Raw genomic sequence first — 20,781 nt, 5'->3', positions numbered from 1 at the left:
GGACGAAAAATGATTGCGTTACACGTGTTTGAAGTCGATAGAGTCAGCAAAGTCAATTTTGAGAAAAATCGAGTTAAAGTTTTCTGAAGGTTCCAAAGCAAAATCGCCTGCAATGTTGCAGCTTTTCCTGCACAATATAGCTATTTTTTATTTTATCTTTGTTATTATAAATAAGAACAGATGAAAAAAAAAAAACAGTAGAACAAATATAAGAAAGAAGCAATTAGTGCATTACCTTTTTCATTTTACATCTAAACAAAAGCATTCAAGAAAAACAAATAATCAAATGTAAAAATCCCTTTAGTCTGTTAATTACAAATAAATTGATTATTAAAACCACAAAAGCAGTTCAATCAAGAGCAGCGAGGGATTCCCTTTTTTCTTTTATTGAGGGAGCCTTGCATTGCTCTCCAATGTTTACTTGCATTAAATTAGCAGACTAACACTGAGCTGATAAATATGGAGAGACCAATGCAAACAATTGAAATGTAGTCATTTGCTCCTCATCAATGTAATCTCCATGGCAACTGAGCCCAAACAGATTTTCTCCCTCTGAGAGATTTGGAGAGGGGAGCTAAAGAGAGGGGTTTTGGGTTTGGCTGAATTCATTTGAATTCATTAATTATGTTGTAAGAAACACTTGCTGATTGTTCTAGCTCCATCACGAGTAACAAGTCAAATCAATTCAAAAAACAAATATATACAGTATGAAGAGACCAGGGCTAGTTGTCCTAGATTTTACTCCAGTTAATATTTCTCAAGGTCTGTTTATGTTATATGTATAGTTTATGTTATATGTAAAGTACTTAAAATGTATTGATTATTTCCACCATTATTACCTATAAACAAGGTAACCAATAGTTGAGCATGTTCAAATAATTTTACAAAAAATGCATTATACAGTCAGTGTGTGTGTGTGTGTATATATACAGTGGGTACGGAAAGTTAAGGGGGTCTGAATACTTTCTGTACCCACTGTATATATATATATATATATATATATATATATATATATATGTGCTAACACTGTCAATGCCTACAACTGAGACGCTTGTCCTTTGACGTTGAAAAGCAGGCACTAATAATGTAATACTTACAGAGAGAACACAAATCTTTCCATTAGAGATCCCCTGCTGATGTAACATTGCTAATACCGTCGTCACACCACCCAAGCTTTTCTCAAAGACCACACCAAACCCTGGCGTCTCCAGCATTACAGAGCCTAAGCTACCAGTTGACTTTAATGAGCTTCATTATTTGAGCCAGCGATAGTCTGCGATATGGAAAAACGATGGCTGCTTAGCATGAGAAAGCAGCCGCTACCACCACCACAAGTCATATCAAAACACAGACAACGAAAGCAGGGTCTGAAGTGTTCATTAAAACTGTGCTAGTCTCCCAACTAAAGCCTCTGAGGCTAATGAACTCAACAGGGACCGTATGCATACAGAGGAAAAAGTGTCACAAAGGGTCGAGAATGTGACATGTTCTTAAAAGCTTTTAAACCAGGACTGCTTTTCTACTTATATCTAACTACTAAAAAAACTTTCTCCAATATATTCTCCAGTATAGTGCACTTCAAACCACCTGCTTGAAGGAAACAAAGAGGCAGCTTCCATTTAAATGAAATAAATTAAGGCATTTTCAAGTAAGCGAGAATTGTACTGTATTAGCTAATCTCTGGTCCTTAATGAAAGAGTCTGGCTTTAACACTCCTCTAGATACTAGGTCAAAAAAAAATTATAATTTAGCCTTTGGTGCATAATGCTGATCTCTGAAAAAAAGTGCACTCATCCAATGGGAATTAACCAATAGTCTGTATTTCACTTGGAGAAACGCAAAAACTAATTTTTTTACAAAGCACCAATTTGCCTGTATCAAAGGTAGTTCACAATTTATTAGCTACTAAGTGCTATAAATATTTAAGAAGATCTCTGATTACAATCATCAACACTTTCTCTGAACAAATTAAAACAGATGGTCTATCTGAGGATCTGTGCCGGGTTCTTTTCTACTTCTAAAAATCCAGAGCAAAAAGAAACAATCCGTTCACTGAATGAGATGATGTCGGATGGATTGTTTTGGAGACTTTTCTGTCTGTGTTGGAAAAGAGAGCTCAACTCTACTATGGAATATCATCAAGGTCTTGGGCCCGGATTCAAGTCCCTGACAAACAAAAAGTGACATATAATCAAATCCCTTAAGCTTAGCTGGTTTCTATCCAGGGAGAAAATCTGAAAATTAATTAAAGGATGGATTGCGAGGTGTTTCTAATTGTTGCCAGCTCGAGCCACCTTGATTGACACTCCAGCATTTTTCATGCCAAAAAACTCTTTACCATTTGTGTGCTTTGGCCAATCTTTTGACAATGTTCACTTATGGACCGAAAGTAGGCCAAATCCTGCAGATTTTGCAGCAAGCTTCTTACAAGGAAAGAACATAACTCAGTGCAAGCTATACTGGAAAACATCTCTCTACCATGTCAACACTGAATTCATTTTAGCAATTAATTCTTGTTTTTGATATTAAACTTTCTATCAAGCATGAAATTCCACTGATATTATTATTAGGATCAATGATAAATTAAGTGTCAATGAAAAAACAAGGAAAAAATTTATAAAACAAAATAAAAATCTTGCAAAAAAAGTTTACATTTAATGACTCTAACAATGTAATGTGGTGTAAAAAATGTTAATATATTTCCTTTATATGTGAATGTTCCTTTACGTCACTCACATGTGAGTATAAAAAATAATAATATAATTATTTTTAAATATATTTTATACATATTATATTATAAACATATATTCAATATTTAAATATATGAATCAATCACATGTTTTATGAGTCAAACCACATAATCCTTATTATAAGTGCAGTAAAATCAAAGCATGCATAAATAGCATTTTAAATGTATTTTTTAAAATAAATTAATAGATCTGTGAAAAAAAAATAAGCGCCATGTCTATGACCCATTAACAACCTTATAGCTGGCAGTGTTTGCTCATCAGTGAATGCGGATAAAGGAGAGACTGCATTATTTAGCTGTGAGATTAGTCTCTTCCAAAAGTACAAGTGTTTTCTGCTTTGGTAGTGCCTCGCTTCTTCCCCGTCTGGCGGAAAATGGATAATAAATTTTATCTAATCATGCTGGCACCTCATCAGACCACCCAGATCCCTTATCAGGACCCCGGGGAGACAGATCCGCCAAGACAAGGAAGTCGCCTCATATGTACACAAACGAGAAACAAAGAAGAGAAAGAAGCAGAGGAGGAAGAGAGGGGGAGGATGAGTCTGCCGGTGTGTCCTTTGAGTTTGGCCGTCAGTGACCCGTGCCCTGCTGCTGCCACTGTCGGCCAGGCATACATCACACATACTAGATAAACACACAGGGCTCTCCGAGTGCAGCAGGCGTTCATTCAACAGACTCAATAAACATATGTGTTCTTAAACAGCTCATTGATTTTCTGTAGAATAAGCTCACTGACTTGGAGACAAAATCCACTAATATCTTAGCGACCTTTGATGAGTATATTGAATCAGATATGTTCACAATGATGAACTTCACAAAGACAGAGATGCTCCATTTTCTTAACCAATAAAAAGTCTAGAAGTGATGGTGGCCAGAGTAAAGCATAATCAAGGAACATTAGCACAAGAAATGGCAGTCTCTTCTCCTTATCATTCACACTCAGTGGGTCTTATTCACTGATAATAATGTGCAGAAAAGGTTTCACACAATTTTTAAATGCTTTTGAAATAAGTCTCTTATGCACCGATGCTGCATTTATTTGATCAAAAATACAGTAAAAACATTAATATACATATATATATATATATATATATATAGCCTAGAGAGAGAGAGAGAGCGATCGAGAAGAGAGATCATGAAACATAATTTCTTAAAAATGCATACAACTAGGAAATGAAACCCAGTAATGTGAAAAGTGGCAAAAGGCCCAAAAATAAAATCTAAGAAGGAAATATCTTTATAGGACCAAACTAGTTAGTAGTATGATAGCAGTCCCCTTCAAAAAAATAAGAAAGACACAGACAAAAAGTCTGTTCACATTGTCATGGCAACCAGTACTGCAGCCCAATTCCTAAGATGGCTATTGCTCATCACAGTGAGTAGTTTAAAAGTCCCTCCATCTTTCTTTCTTTTCTATTCTCTATCTGAGCCTCCATCAATCAGTATTGCTCTACTTTTCTTGGAGCCTTTGCCACTGCGTACCAATCACCCTCCTTCCTGCTCTTTGTTCTGTTTGCTCATATTTCCCGGACTTGTCCCAATCCACAAACTATCAGTGCCAAGGAAGGGTGTGTGCTCGTGTGCCTGTGCGAATGATGAATAGCTGTAAGTCATTTCATCGATGGTAAATGCAGATTAATAGGGATATTTAAAGGCTTCACTTGTGTTAAAATCCATCGCGAGACACCAGTGAAAACACTCACAAGCTTCTCCTTTAACCCACGTCATTAGGCCTGGATTCAAACAACCCACAGCGGCACCTCTCACTCAATCATAAACCTTTACGGGGACTGCCAATGGTCTTTTTTTTTTCTAGGCCTACTAAGTGTGGTTCTCTGAGATGATGTGCTGACAGAGCTTCAATGAAGAATGGAATAAAGACCGAAACGTCATTTTTTATCTGTATACGTGAAAGTTTACATGCGTGCAAATCAACAACTATAACAAACCTTTGCTAACGTCATTTGCAATGATCTAGACATTTGAATTGGGATACAAGGTTCATATTTTTCTTCTCTGCAATGAAAGGAAGCATGCATGGACTTTTTGGATGATACTTGGATAAGGAATAAATGAGAAATAAATGCCTCTGTAATGGATCCTCCAGGATACTGAACACTCGGCAAGCTAGGAGAGAGAGAAAGCAAGAGAAAGGTCATAAATAATCACATTTGAGTAAGCATAGATGATGGTTAGCAGTGTTAGAGTTGATAGACACCGACACCAATACAGATTTATGCCACACAGACTTATAGAAAAGAAAAACGCACTGCGGCGTGTTCACTGTAGTCCAATTTAAGCAGCGCGTTACTGCACAGTCACAGTACTGAATGCATCTTAAATATTTAAAGTCAAGATGAAACACTATTCTTCCCCATCCAGCAACCCATTCGCAATGTGACATATTTCAGAGTGAAGAAAGACATTTAAGAAAAATTACTTTAACCAGCTCAAAATTACTCTAAAACTAGCCGACAGACCAGCTTGACCAGGCTAGGACCAGTAAGCCAGCTTAGACTGGTTTAAGATGGATTTCTTCAGAAGGGCTTTAACTGCGCAAACTACTGGCAAGATTTTAGAAAGGCTGCAATAACTACAACAGACATCAAAATATTTGGCTTTTGGTTCACACTGGGCTTTTCAGATGATGTCACTGAAAAAAAAAGTAATTTGAGAGACGGAGCAAGTTACTACATTTTAATAAAAAATAACAGTATTTTTCTTTGAAATGAAGAATTGTCAACAAAAACACCAGAAACGTGTACAAAGAAAGTAAATATGGTCTGTTTTAATTTCATGTTTACTAGTTATCTACTAGTATCTAGTTATACTAGAAAGAATAGTTTCTGAATGCCATCCAGAAGAAGAGGTGATCAAGTTCGTGTCTTGACTTAAAAATATAGAGGATGCTGCCTAAAGTGTCAGAAGCACTTCTCAAACAGAAAAGGAAGGCTTTGATATAGCAGTCAGGTTTACACTTGAACCAGACTTCAAACAGAAAGAAGAATCGCTATTGCATCAGAACCTGGTAGGTCGGCATTTCCATCCCTGAGTCGAGCAACATTATTCTGACAGCATTAATGTTTTTGATTAGAGACATTTGATGATATGACATGTTCTCATACAAGGTGCTTTAGCAATGCATAAATCATTTTGTGTGGGATAGCTCCTGGCTGTCTGATATGAGGATACATTTGAAGGAAAGAGTAAGGTTGTAGTCAAAACGGCACAGGGGTGCTCAGAAGATCAAAGTGCTGATGCTTCAAAAGATGATGGTGCGCAGAAGATTTGAGACTTTTGACTCCAGTGGAGCACCTGATGGAAATACATTAGACCAGTGGTCTCAAACTGTGCTGACCCCCAGGTGACACGTCTCATGAAAATTACGAATTTTTTTTTTGCTCATCTGAAAAATTATCCGATCTGTGACTCAAAATCCGTAACATGATCAGAGCCGTGAGTTTTGTGATCCATTTCACCCCTACTCCCTTGACTTGTTATTTGAAGAAAAAATACATTCACTGACATTTTTGATCATGCTGATTTGTCCGCAGTGATGTTCTGCCGATGTCTTTTTATTCAGGCTAGTTACATTTTTATTGGGCTAACAAAATAAAAAAGAATGCCTACTCAAAGGGCAACCAGGGATTTTGACATTTTGCCAGCCTTGCTAAGATATGTAAAAAAAAAAAAAACAACAACATATCAGTTGACCACTAGTTCTGGTTTGATCAGAGGTGGAAAAGTTTGAGAAGCACCGCATTAGACCATTCATTTACTTTCCAGCACCCCATCATGAAAACTAGAGGTCGACCGATGTATCGGTTTTGCCGATTAATGGTTCAGTACTGTTTTTGTTAATAAAGCACTATTTTAGATTTTGTTCAGTATCAATTTTAAAACTATCGGTTAATTAATCGGTATCGGCCAGTGTGGTCCAACCTAGCTATCGGTATCGGCAAAATCCACTATCGGTCGACCTCTAATGAAAACCCGATGGATTCTGACTTGAGGCAGAGCTGGAAACATGTGTCCAACCCCTGCTACCCTCTCAGCAACACTGCGCCTGTGACAAGCCCTCTGTGCTCCTAGCTCCTGCCTCCAGCTTCCTTTAATGGAGCCAAGGAGAATTTGAGGAAGATGAAGGTGCTGTCATTGAAGACCACGTTTCTGAGCAATGCACCAGGAAGTCTTTCGAGGCGGACTGCACTGCCCTGCTTAAGAAAAGAGAAGTGGGAAAATAACTACTCCAACACCTAGTAAAAGCTCAGGAGCGGAAGATCATCGGTTTTCCATTCTATTGGCGAGAAGTCCTAAAGATCCTCCCACCTCAAGGGGGGATGGTTTAATTCCCCTTGTATTTATGAGCTGTGAGGAGGGCGTATGGAACATCGTTTTTAGGAGAGAAAAACCTGAGTGGCTAAGATCACTAAGCTCGACACTAGTTATTTTGCAAGCTCACGGACTATCCGAGGAGGTTCCCAGCTTGCCATAAATCCGATTCTCTCCTGGATTCCTCCTGGTGGTGCATTGTGTCCCACAGGTGCATTTGAGTCGATCTAGTGAGGAATCTAAGGCAGATTATGATGTCTCTTCCCACCTTAACACCATATGATTATACAAATCACTTACAAAGAGGCCCTCAAGAGATCTTCTAATGATGATTTATAATACAACTATGCAATTTTTATGGAAGTACTTCTGATTTACTGTGAAACTATATGCAGGCACATCTGATTTACAGCACAATTATATGTGTTCTTCATGGATGCACTTCTGCTATGTCAGAAACATCCTAAACACATGCCATTTGGCTTCTGGAGCAGCAGATTGACATTTTTATTAATATAATCAAAAAGCAATGTGAGCTATGAGTGCACAACCTCTAAAATACATAAAGAAATCAAGTGTAAAAATACTGAATGTCAAATTTCCTGTCTCCTTCCTCCTTTTCTGATGCAGGACATCTTGTGTGTTCTGCTGTTTGTAAATCTGCTGTACTAACCCTCTTGTATAGCAGTTGTGATTTACAGATGTGCTTCTTCCAAGTAAGCAACACACTTTCAAACACCTTATTCTCAGCGTTATTCAATATGGACCTTAAGTCATAAATAAAGCAAAGTCAAACAAAATTATGTTTTCTCACCTTTACACTAACAATTACTCATCTCATTGAACTCTAAGTAATCTTATTCAGAATAAGAAACGGGATAATCTGACTTCAGTTCAGTTCCCGAGCACAGCCTTATTGGTAGCATTATTACATTCTCGTTATTGCAACATGGCAGAGTTTAATCAGGGGCCTGAGGTTGCTGGCAGACATAAGGGATGCATTCTTTAAAGCAGCAGCACTCGGAATATGGCGACAATTTGCTCAGCGGTTATGATGTTTAGGCCGGAATATATATAAAAATACAAGATGAATTACGAGAGGGCACTTCCATGAAATTACAGTGCGCCTTGCAACAAAATATGCCTGAAATGTAAGGAAACCCATTTCCACCTCAGAGCAAAAAATAAAACCGAGAATTGTGAGATTTATTTACAAATTATTTTTGATGAGATACAATACGAAAAAAGCCATACTGTGAGATGTAAAAACCCAATTTCGAGTAAAAATTACTTCATTTGTTTTTTATTTTGTTTTTATAAGCTGGGGTGGAAATAGGCTTCCATAAAATGTGTTAAATCCTCTTGAAATTAAATTTACCTTAAAGTAAATTTAACTTGTTTGAGGCGGTTTAAATATTTTTTTCCTGAATAAAGACAAAAACATTGATACATCAAATATGATTATATGATATGATTGAAATTATTTTCTTGTGAGTAAAGGAACTTTGTGCGTGAAAGAAAAGGAAATATAAAGAAACGCCACACAAACATTGGACAGAGGAAGAGACACCCGTGGGGAAGCATTCACAGCCTACTCCAGCTGCTGATCTGAGGTTTCACTCCAACTGCTCAGACACCACTGTCCCTCTGGAGATGATACTTGTATTTTCTTTTCTCTCTTTTCTATCTCTCTGTTGCTCATCCATCACTATCTTAACAGAATCTTGGCAGTGATCTTCAGAGGTCCTGCTCACCTACAGCACAAAGTCTGGCAAACAACAGCATCTAATGACAAGCAGGATGGACAGTCACCACCCAAACAGTACTACCCTGATTCCAGATGTGAGCTTTGTTCTAAATGACACTGATTATATAAATCAAAAATATAGTGAATAAAATATAGTATTTTTCAATTTGCTGTAAAAAGCTGATAATTGCATATATATATATATATATATATATACACACACACAGTATCTCACAGAAGTGAGTACACCCCATGACATGGGTATGACATAGGTATTACAACGAGAAGGTGATTTATGAGGACATTTTGAGTGTCCCCATATTTTTAAAGGCTTATAAATCATTCAGAATGAGTTTTTTTTTTGAAAATCTAAAAATGTAGAAAGTTTCCTGTTAGGGGTAGGTTTAGATGTAGGGTTGGTGTAGGGCAATAGAAAATACGATTTGTACAGTATAAAAGCCATTGTGTGTGTGTGTGTGTGTGTGTGTGTGTGTTTGTGTGTGTGTGTGTGTGTGTGTGTGTGTGTGTGTGTGTAAAATTATAACCAAATGGCAAATAAATTTTGTCCAAATAAATAAAAAATAAAACACCTTAAATAAAACACAAAAAGCTATAAATAAATTTAGGCAACAACATTTTCATGTACAGTACACTCTCAGAAATAAAGGCACAACAACAGCTGTCAATGGGGCGGTACCTTTTCAAAAGGTACATATTTGTACTTAAAGGGTCCGTTTTGGTACCTTAAAGGTATATATTGATACTTAAAGTGTACATATTAGAACCTAATAGGTACAAAAGTGTACTTTTTGAAAAGGTACCGCCCCATTGACAGCTGTTGTACCTTTATTTCTGAGAGTGTATAAAAATTGATATTGATTTGCTAACTAATACATCATAATATGTTATTAAACAGTGTTATTAAAAGTGAGCATTAGGCGATGACAAAGGTAATCTAAATGGTAAAAACAGAGGAAATAAGCATGCACAATATCAACAGATAATTGAAAATCTCTAGCACTGTCTCACATTTTCATTCGTGTCAAACTTAATATGGCATCTACCTTGACAAAGATCCAAAGCCTGACTGGTGAATACGAAACAGCTATAATGAAAACACAGAACAAACCACAAAACCATGAAAGACTTCACGATTTTTCACCAACTTGTTCTGAATAACCATTAAAAAAATATCTAATACCAAAACCACCAAATAGTCCATAAGTCTTTCTTCTCCCTCTTTCTTGCTGTTGTCTTACCACACACACACATCTTAAATTTGTCACTGCTAAGCAATGCACTGCGAGTACTTTCCTTCACACCCTAGTAAGTCACACATTTTCCCCCTGCTACAGTTGGAGGACAGATGCATTGGATTTGAATTGATGGGCTCTATGTGCTATAAAAACACAGGCAGTTACCTCAAGTGGAGCAACTCTGACCTGGACACCCACAAAATGTCCAGATGTGCGTCCATGTTTATATTCGCTTCAGTGCGCCCGCATGGCCTCAAACGAAGTGCTCAAGGAAGTATTATATTTGCAAACACATTAAGTAGTACATCTCGTTTCCTGCAATTTGGCTGCTCTGTGTAAATACTGTTCTAAACCACAGCGCCGGGGTAGCAGGGGCACGGCAGTTAGCACGGAGGAGAACTAAAAACAGTGGAGGCATGGCCCGAAAGTGATAGAGTGCCTGCAGGGGAGAGGACAGAAGTATGCCACTGAGACTGTCTGCCTGGCTTTCCCTCTTCTTGTATTTGCTTAGTTGGTTGCACTGATTGCAAGGTTTTCCTGTAAACAACTGCAAATAACTAAACAGGGAGCTCAGAAGTTAGTATTAGCGAGGCAACATTCAACAACATAAAGAGCATTTGGAACCGTTGGATGAGCAATGTTTTTTTTTTTCTGTTTATGCGAAAACATCTACAAAATTTTCAAATATTTGGAAGCTACTTGTAATTGTTTAAATTATGCCAGGTAATGAGAACTGCAATTTAATGAAGTGCAAAACAGCCAAATACGTGTGTGTGTGTGTATATATATTGCTTTCTATATTTTGCTTTTTTGATATCTGTTTAAATGTTTTACTTTTTAATATATATATTATATATATGTGTATGTGTGTGTGTGTGTGTAAAATTTGAAATGTAAACCAAAATATGGATAGCAAACCAATAACTGAAAAAAACAAAAACAAATATCAAACAAACAAACAAAGGTACAGTAAATAAACAGCATTCGAATTGGTCAACTCTATCTAATTGTCTTTATCACAAAAACCAACTACATAAACAGTCAACTTTCATAACCAAAAGTGGCCATATTGAGCTCCCCAGGCACTTTCTACAAATTTTCTGCTACAGAATCCAAAGAAATTGATCAAAAAGCGGTTGCTATGGTCCTCTTATTCAAGGCTGCTGAAAACGAGCAAAAACTATGCAAAGTCGTCTGGCATCAAACCAGACTGGGGGAATGATTGTCTTTTGTGTGCACTAAAGCAGTGTGACCAAGTCATTGGAAAAGCGGAGAATGGCTTTTGGAAAAAGGCAGAATCTGAGACATATTCTGAAACAAAAAAACTGGACATCTGATCAAGAGAAAAATGCCATATGGTAGTGTGTGCGCAGCTTAATGAGGCATGCAGACATCCACTACTCCTCAGACCAGGAACCAGGTCCATGCAAAGGCCTGCTGAGCTCCGCTTGTTGATGTTTTGAGTCTAGCATTCAAAGAAGAAAAACTGAACCAGTGATTAAAGCATACAGTAGCAGTCAGATCAATGTAAATTTGCTATAAACATCATTTTTGAAGTAATACAGCAAAAATAGATTACATGAAACATAATTTCTGAAAGTCCTAAAATATTCATAGCATATAAATACTCCAGATCATATTCATTCAAATACATTTAGAGTATTAGACAAGAAATGGATGACTCAAATGAGTAATTAATTAGAGTGCCTGAACATACTGTCAAATTATGGTGAATGGGCCCTCAATGAATATGAATAGGACAAAGGCCTTTCCTGCCTTATTGTGCTGTGGAGACCTGTGGAGCAATCACACTCCATCTTTTTTCACAGTTCTCTCAATTCAAATCATTAAGAAAAGGGAGACTTGACTAAATGTACCAATTATGCAGCTGCCTCACACAGAGTGAAAAACGCTCGTCACCCCGGTGGTGAACATGTCCAAGACCGCAGTTGGAGTGTGTTGTGAATAATAGTAGTCTTAATAAGTGAAGTGTCCTAGCAGAGGAGACAAAACAGCAGCTGAGTTCAAGCCATTCTTGCGCATCTACCAAGGAGAAGCCTTTCATCTGTGTCCTCCATAGGAGCTCCAAACTCTCAGACTGGATAGAGGGTTCTAATATTACACAATAACAGGGTTGGATCGATACCAAAATTTGGCTTTGGTATGACACCAGCTGGGATTGTTACTTACATACCAAATAAAAGGCCTCAAGTAATAAAATGCATGTCTAATGACAAAAGTTTGTGAAACAAACAAAACTCAAGAAATGTTCTACATTAAAAAAAATGAATAAAACAAAAAACTAGCATAACTGGGAAAAACTGGGAAACAAAACCAAAATACATTTTCAATACTCAAAAAGTAACTAAAATACAATTAAAAAAATAGTTTTGGATACATGACATATCATAAGACAAAATCTTTACTCACCTCCATTAAACAATGAAAATGCCACTACACACAAATAACACTAGACTAAGCAGAGAAATTTATTTGAATTCAATTGAATTTGAATTGAATGATACCAGTTAGCAAATCTTCGGCAGCCCTACAATACTAAAAATCAAATACAAACTAAACGTATTGAAACTAGGAAACTCTACAACTAACAATGATATAATAAAAAACAAAAGAAAACTAAACTGACTGACAATTAACTCGGTTTTATGCTTTATAAATAATAGCAGATAATAATTGAAAGCAGAGTTATGGTCATTATAAGAATGTAGTAACATGTCTGATAATTTTAGACACCCTTGATTCCAATGCCACAAGCCTTTTGCAAGTTATCTTTGCGGTTAAAACAAAATTGGGTATAGTCGCTAGAGTTTTCACACTACAAAGGGTGGAAATTCCACCAAAAGAGAAATAAATTCTCCAGTTAATTATTCCTCAGCCCAACAGCAGTGACAAGCAAAGTGACAAAACCTAAAATGTAGTAAATCGGCAATGCCAGTACACATTAAACTAATCATGCTCCGCTGTGAGGGATACACTGGAAAAAATGAAATCAAGCCCGGTTCAGATGTTAAATGAATGATCACAATAGCCCCATTGTAATGGCATTTGGACAGAAGCTTTGATTCAGAAAAAGGGAGGCGGTGGGAACTCTGCGCACAGGGATCTCTGATGAAGGGAAAAAAGCAACTCATCAAGTGCCGTGCTGTGATGCTTGGATGTCGATTTGGCAATGATTTCTGCAGTCTGTGCATCATCAAACTCCCAACTGCTCTTGAGTGGCATGCCAGCTCTCATCTACAGCAGTCATTCGTGTCACAGCCAGAGAGACAGTTGGTTTGGACCTCGTCCTTGGCAAGTTTGCTTTGATGGTTGTAAGGATAGACTTAGTAACTCCTTATATTGTTCTTGTGTTGAAAACTGAAGTCTTTTGGCAACTGTAAACCATTAGCACTCATTCAATGAGGATGGAAACTGACAGCAAGACAGGAGCCGCTCGATCGGATTTGATTTGCATTTGATGTGTAGACCTGAGTGCTGCTGATCCGATTCCTAATTCCGAACTGAAGTAATACCACTATAAACTTCTAATTTTACTCCCAGAACTCCCACTTGACCCTGCACAGCTCCTATTCCCACTCTACAGCAGAAAGTAGTCCGCCAGTCCCAAAACCTCTCCCAGGCACGACCCTCCCTCTCTCTGGAGAAACTCCAGGGCCACGTTCCCGTCTGCTGGGCCCTCTGTCAGCTCGCTGGAGTGTGTCTCAACCCCCGCCAGCACAAATCCACCACAGAGAAAGCATTAATGTGCCTTCATTTGATATGTGACCATGTAAAATTACACGTTTTGATTTACTAGGAAATGTTTTACGAGCTTTGAATTTGCCTGTGGAGAAACTTTTTAGAAAAACACTTTGAAGTCCCTGTACAGACAATGATAAAACCCAGAGACTAGGAAATGTTTTACGAGCTTTGAATTTGCCTGTGGAGAAACTTATTAGAAAAACACTTTGAAGTCCCTGTACAGACAATGATAAAACCCAGAGAAAAAAAAAAGTTTGTGTCTTATAGTCAGCAGACAACAGGGACTATGAATTCTAGGCCAGATGAGAATAAAATTGCAAACCTCAACTGACCCCTCACACATTTTCACATGAAAAGTAAGGTTATGAATCAAGAACCGGTTCTTTGTAAATACCAGAACAAAATGACATTCGTCCACAAATGCCAGAATACCATACTAAATCTGGTAGAGTTTCTTACACTACTTGTTCAGTGGTGACACCACCATTACTGAATCTACAGCTTGAAACAGCATGACTAGTGCAGTCCGATTACAGAAAAATTACTCTAATGATTTGGTTCATTGTAGCGAATAAAACACATGCAGTGCAACCAGTATAGTCAAACTGACTCCATTTTCTCACAATTGAATATTTTTTTCAGAAATATTTTATAATATTTAACTGAATATTTAATATAAAAATAACTAAAATAATCACTAGTGGAACCATTAGAAAAATAATTAATAGGAACTGGAGCAAGAATTGCTTAATTATTTATGATTCATATCCCTAGTGAAAAGCCTTTTACCTTTAAATGTGAACTCATCTGCACCACCTTCTGTACTACATTGAAAAACCATTGTGAGGTGTAAGTAACAACAGCTAGTAAAAAAAAACAATACCCCACAGCCTGAGGAGAGTGAGTAACTCCCAACTGAAGTAGTCCAATCTAAACAAAGCTTACTTAAGTTCGCTCCCCAATATCTTACAATTCATCATGCTGGTTTCCAAGTCAATTTCCTAAAATGACTGTTTCCATTTACGCAGCTTACACACTTTAAAAGAGCACTCTAACAATCTGTCTTAAATATACAGCCATTCCACATTGGGGTTTTCACACACTTCATGATCAACACCCTTTGCAGACAAAGAAATGATAGTCCTACCTCCATGAAACAGATCCCTGCTGCGGCGTTCTCCTTGATGGATGCATTGTAGAACTTGCTACCAAACACAGGCTCATTATCATTAATATCCTGTAGGATCACTTTGACCACAGCTGTAGAAGATAGTGGCGGTCGACCCCTGTCGGCAGCAACCACAGTCACACTCGGCATAGGCTTCGTTTCGTAATCTAGCTGGGTCAAGGTGGTGATGATACCAGTGACTGCGTCAATACTGAACCAGTCTGAATGAGTTTCTTCATTCTGTAGGATGCTGTACTGAACATCTCCATTGGGCCCCTGGTCTTTGTCCCGTGCTGTAACCTGTACAACAAAACTTCCTGGAAAGGCAACCTCTGGAATTACCTGGGTATACTCCTGCTGGTCAAACAAAGGAGGGTTGTCATTAATATCCATGACCTGAATAGTAAATGAAGACTCTGCCCATAATGGAGGAGTGCCAGAATCTGTAACCAAGACTCTGAGTTCATAATGGTCTTGCTCCTCACGATCAAGGATCTGATCTATGCAAATTAGATAAATGATGCTGTCTTTGGTGGTCAAAGCAAACTTTCCATCACCCCCTTCCAAAGATACATTCACATTGGCATATTCTCCATAATCAGGGTCTGTGACCGAAATCCTAGCCACGTACTGGCCAGGCTGTGCTCCTTCAGAGATGCGTGGAGAACCATCCTCACTGGGGAAGATGATGGTCATGGTGGGCTGGTTGTCATTGTAGTCTCGCACCTGGATGGTCACGAAAGCGTTGGTGACCTCTGGTTGACTGGAATTGTCCCGAGCCTGTACCACAAGCTCATGGACTCTTCTCATCTCGTAATCCAAAGGCTTGTTCAGAGTGATAACTCCAGTTCGAGAGTCAATGACAAAGTAGCGATCAGGATCGCTCTGTCTCCTGTTGATATCATAGATCACCAACCCATTGTCACCTTCATCAGCATCTGAAGCAAACACCTGCAGTATATTGTTCCCAGGTTGAAGGTTCTCAGAGATCACTGCATTGTAGCGACTCTGGTTGAAGACTGGGGCATTGTCATTGATGTCCTGCACAATCACATCCAGGATCATTTGTCCTGTCCTCTTGGGTGAGCCACCATCAAATGCTTCCAAGAGTAGAGTGTACGAAGATCTTGTCTCTCTGTCCAAAACGGCATTGACTACCAAATCCAAGTAGAGCACTTTGTTGGATCCTCGTTTGGTTTCAAGAAGAAAAGCTTGTCCTACATTTCCATCCGTTATGATGTAACCTTGCGTAGTGAGCTGGTCCTCATCTGCATCCAAGGCAGGCTCAAGAGGAAACTTGGTGCCAATGGTTGTCTGCTCTGGAATCTTAAACGTGGCTCTTTTTCTTGGGAACATTGGAGCGTGATCATTGATGTCATTTACTAAGATGGTGACTTCTACTGTTATACCGGTTATGGTGACCGCTATGAAGCTGTAGCGGTACCGTACTTCCCGGTCCAGGACCTTTGCGGTTTTTATGATCCCTGTACTTTCGTCGATATCCAAATCGGTGCCAACACCTGTGCCCTGATGATCTGAGATGAAATAGTGGGTTGCAGTCATGTCAGGTGGGAGGCCAGCACTAATGTCACCTACTACAGTTCCTGCTGGCTGTTCCTCATCTAGCTGGAGCTGCAATGTTCCTGGCACCATGGTTGAGTGGATGGTCATGAGCTGTAGCGTCACATAGAGGATCACCAATATCCACCACCAAGTCCTGTTTTGATGCAACTGATCCATAATCGTCCTTCCTTTGCTCTTCACTGAAAATTATTCTTACAAAACCTGACAGGACAAATGGAAAAGGGCATTAGTTAGAGAAACAAGCATAAGTGAACTAACAGTAAGCGTTTTGACATTATCCAAAAATCTAAAAAAGCATGCATTACATAAAGATGGATTACACAAGCAGGCTCAGTTACAATTATGACAAGAATGCTTAAGTGGCTTTCCACATGTTGCATGGGTTCACCTTCAATAATACAGCAGCACACCATATACACATGTTGTACCTGCATTTTACTGTCAGCTAATAAGTCAAGACATCATTGCTACAGTTAAAACGAGAAGCTTCACTGTACTAAAATTAAAAGAAACCACAAGGTAGTCAGACATGGCACCAAAAAAATCTTTTACGTTTAGCTTTTGCCCTTTAATGAAAATATATTTTTTAATTCCTGTCATGATGATTATTTTAGTCAATGTTGGCATGTTTGTTAGAGAGTTCCAAGCTTGAAAACTTCCTTGAAATACAAAATTTTCCCTTCAACTCTCATTTCTTTTGGGGTGTAAATTTAAGGAATGTCCTCCTACAGCAAAATATCAGTGCAGTGATGGACAGGAGCCTAAAATAGAGACTGAGGGCTAACATGACCCCCCTTTTTTAGTAAAACTATTCAACTGCAGCCCACATTGATGCAAAAGAGAGCCAAGAGGACCCTTTAAAGCGAACTGAGTGTTAAACCTGTTGTATATTAATGCCAACACTAATGCCCAAAATGAAGCTAGAAAACCACTGGTGGGCCAATTCTAATATATTAAAACCACAAAGGTCTCCTTTGAGTGTTCCTCCAGCTCCTTTTTAAATGAGCGATTCCTCATCCATAAAATTGCAGCTTGTGGACCTGCAAACTATGACGACCTTATTGTCGAAATTATGATTTCTGGATTAGACCTCTTTTCTAGGTCCAAATGAATTATAAACATTCTGTAAGACAGGAGCTTAAATATTTACGTATGCTGGTTGAGTCAGAACTTGACTCATCCAGCCCAGCTACTCAAGTATGAAGGATCTGCAAAGCAGAAAGGAGATGAAAGATTGAAAGTTATGAGAGAGCTTATTATCCGAGGAATTATGAATTGTGTCGTGTGGTTTTCTGGTTCCCTTTGTGGAATAAAAGCATTACAGGAAAATTGTATTCACATGCAAAGGGACAACTGAACCCCACATTTGACTCTGCCTTTGATTAAATCTCTTGAAACATCACTGTAAATCAACACTGATCCCCTTTATAGCACATTTTTAAAAGTAAGCTAGATAGAGATTGCCGGTGCCACTTATATTTAAACACAAACATTATGGACTGTATGTAGTGTAATTTTCCAAGCTTTATGAATTATTAATAAAAGTTAATAATTAAATTATTTATGAATTTCAGGCAATCATAGTGTTATAATAGCTGCATAATTTCAAGCTACTATTGAAAATTAAAAAAAAAACAATGTTTTTACTTAAACTTTTATTTTTTGGAAAAATAGCAATTTATATATATTTTAATTGCTGAATCCCACACATACTGCAACTCACAGATGTTCTAACAATCTAAGCCTAAGCCTTAACCAAGGCCTGAAGACAAAATGAAGACATGAGCAGTTCTAAGATGAGCCTGTCACCGTCTGCATTACTTCGAAAAGCCACAAAATCAGTTTCAGGCCAAGGGAAATAATAATCATGTCATTCTCAATCACTGTGTAAGAAAAATGACTTCACAATAAAATTCTTTACAATCAACCACAGGATTTCACGTTTTCATAAAGTACATAAAAACTGAATGGCAGGGAATACTTTTGCTCTGTCCAACTGTAGGAATCAGAGAGGCTCCCTCCAGTGGTGGACGACAGCTATATTTTTCCCCTCTGCAAAATTCTAATGCTACTTCTTTTCACTTTCTACCCCACAGGGTATTTATTTTAAGTAGGTAAGTATGTCTCAATGTGTGAGCAGGTTTAACTCGATTAACTCCAGAGTGACTGGTGGTGTTGAATCTTGTGCACAGCTGGCTAACACAGTTAATCTAAAATGTGTGTGAATGAGTCTGATGATGCAGGTGTCCATATAAAAGTGTGTGCAAGTGCCAGTGTGTGTGAGTCAGATCTTTGCATGCTGTGCGCCTCATTGCGGTAGTCTGTCAAGTCTGTGGTAGTGACAGTGTGTGTGTGTGTGTGTGTGTGTCTGAACGAAGGAGCAGACCAGGAGGGCTCCACACAGTCGGCTGTATCGACCGAAATTAAGAAATATATCGTGATATAAATTTTGGCCATATCGTCCAGCCCTATGAAAAAGTATGACACAGATGAAATGAAAATAGGTCTGCCCTATTTAATTTAAAGCATGCCCTCAATAACACTTAATAATGGTCTCCAAGCTGTTCACACCTGCTGATTCCAAACACCTCAGGGCAGTTTTGTATTTTTTTTATAATCTTCCATTACAAAGAAGAGAAGATAGCAGATTTGTGGGAATGTAGACCACTAATATTTTTGAGCAAGTGTTGCTGCCTTCCTCCATTAGCCAGAACCTCAATTCCACACAACGGTTCCAAAGATCTGACAGAGCAGAAATCTGGAGCTAAACAATCCCAAAGAAGCTGCTCTGTTAAACACTGAAACCACTCTGGCCAAGACGCTGGGGATGAAAACAACCACAGCTGGCCAGACCAATGCTGATCATCTATCACTCGATGTCCAAAACGCTTTCCCAACCTGGAAGACGTCCACGTCGCTCACGACACCTCAAACAACACTCTCGCTGGAAGACTGTAATGACTGCAAACATGGCTTTAAAGAATAATGTCTTTTCTAAAGTTCATTTCGGTTAGATTGAGAGGGCGGATGAGATAAAGACAATATACTGGCCCCTTCAGTGTAAATGATGAGTGAGAAAATGCCCTGAAAGCCAAAAAGTCCTTAAAAAGAAACCCTAAGCAGCCATAAAGTAACACCATCAATCTCAATATTGGGCAACTCAAATATTTCCATTTGAAAGGATGTTTAGTGCTGGGCCAAATTAACTTCACATTGACTATCATTTGATCTCAAGCAAACATGCTTTCACACTGGGATTATTTTCCTAAAATGTCTTGCCAAGATAACCGAAAGAAATCCAAGAAAACAACCAACCTGGCCAATCGTGATCAATTCCAATACAACTTCTGCTTGTTTGAGCAAATCACTCACTCTGAGATCCACTGAGACATATATGACTGAGACGTACAAGCCATAGCTGCAGTATTTTGTCTTCCTCTGTCCCTCAGGAGATTCAAGTTACGCTTATATAACAAATGCTACTTTGATAGTTATCCATTTTATGTTTATGTACTACCTAAAGCCAAATCTTTGTATTTTTGACATCTACAAAATACATGATCAAGAGATTTTATGAACATATTTTGGAGTCAAAAAAATTCAAGAGTCAAGAAGAAACAATGTTAACAAACCATTTGACTTCCAAAACCTGATATATTTCAGGGTGAAAGAGAATGCATTGGGATTTCATTAGACAATCATAAGAAGTCATAATAACTCAAAAGAGATGACATATAAAAAGCTGGGTTGTGCCTTTACAAGATAACCGAAAGAAATCCAAGAAAACAACCAACCTGGCCAATCGTGATCAATTCCAATACAACTTCTGCTTGTTTGAGCAAATCACTCACTCTGAGATCCACTGAGACTTGGCAAGAGAGGCTTCATGTTGAAGCACTTATCTACAATAATGGAGTATCTTAAAGATCTGCAAACACCAACCACACACTGAGCCTTATAACTACAGTAGGAACTCGAGAACCAATTCTTATTCAGAACCAGTTCCATTTAAAAAAAAAACAGCAACACCAGAACCAACCCTGAGTCCCAAATGAATGACTTTTTGCATATCAAAAAGATACAGCACGACCAGTGTAGTCTGATTCAAAAACAAATGAATCTAATGAGTCAATTCTTCTCTCCAGTACAGTCCAGTTCCTCATGAACTGACTCTTATGAA

At 38.2% G+C, this 20,781-nt stretch overlaps 1 protein-coding gene across 1 annotated transcript in view; it reads right to left on the bottom strand.

Moving 5' to 3' along the window:
• Positions 1-20,489, bottom strand: part of LOC107683408 (protocadherin-16-like) — an 87,932-nt gene extending 67,443 nt beyond the window's left edge. Inside the window, exons 1-2 of the mRNA XM_016479465.1 lie at positions 20,453-20,489; positions 14,997-16,780 (exon numbers count right to left, since the gene is read on the bottom strand). Coding sequence (XP_016334951.1) covers positions 14,997-16,780; positions 20,453-20,489 — 1,821 coding nt within the window. The remainder of the gene's footprint in view (positions 1-14,996; positions 16,781-20,452) is intronic.
• Positions 20,490-20,781: the final 292 nt, after the last annotated feature.

The sequence above is a fragment of the Sinocyclocheilus anshuiensis genome, unplaced genomic scaffold (genome assembly GCF_001515605.1).
Source record: "Sinocyclocheilus anshuiensis isolate Anshui unplaced genomic scaffold, SAMN03320099.WGS_v1.1 scaffold1170, whole genome shotgun sequence".
In the NCBI taxonomy this organism is placed as follows: domain Eukaryota; kingdom Metazoa; phylum Chordata; class Actinopteri; order Cypriniformes; family Cyprinidae; genus Sinocyclocheilus; species Sinocyclocheilus anshuiensis.
The sequence above is the reverse complement of the archived record's forward strand: the minus strand, read 5'-3'. Positions and strand labels throughout refer to the sequence as shown.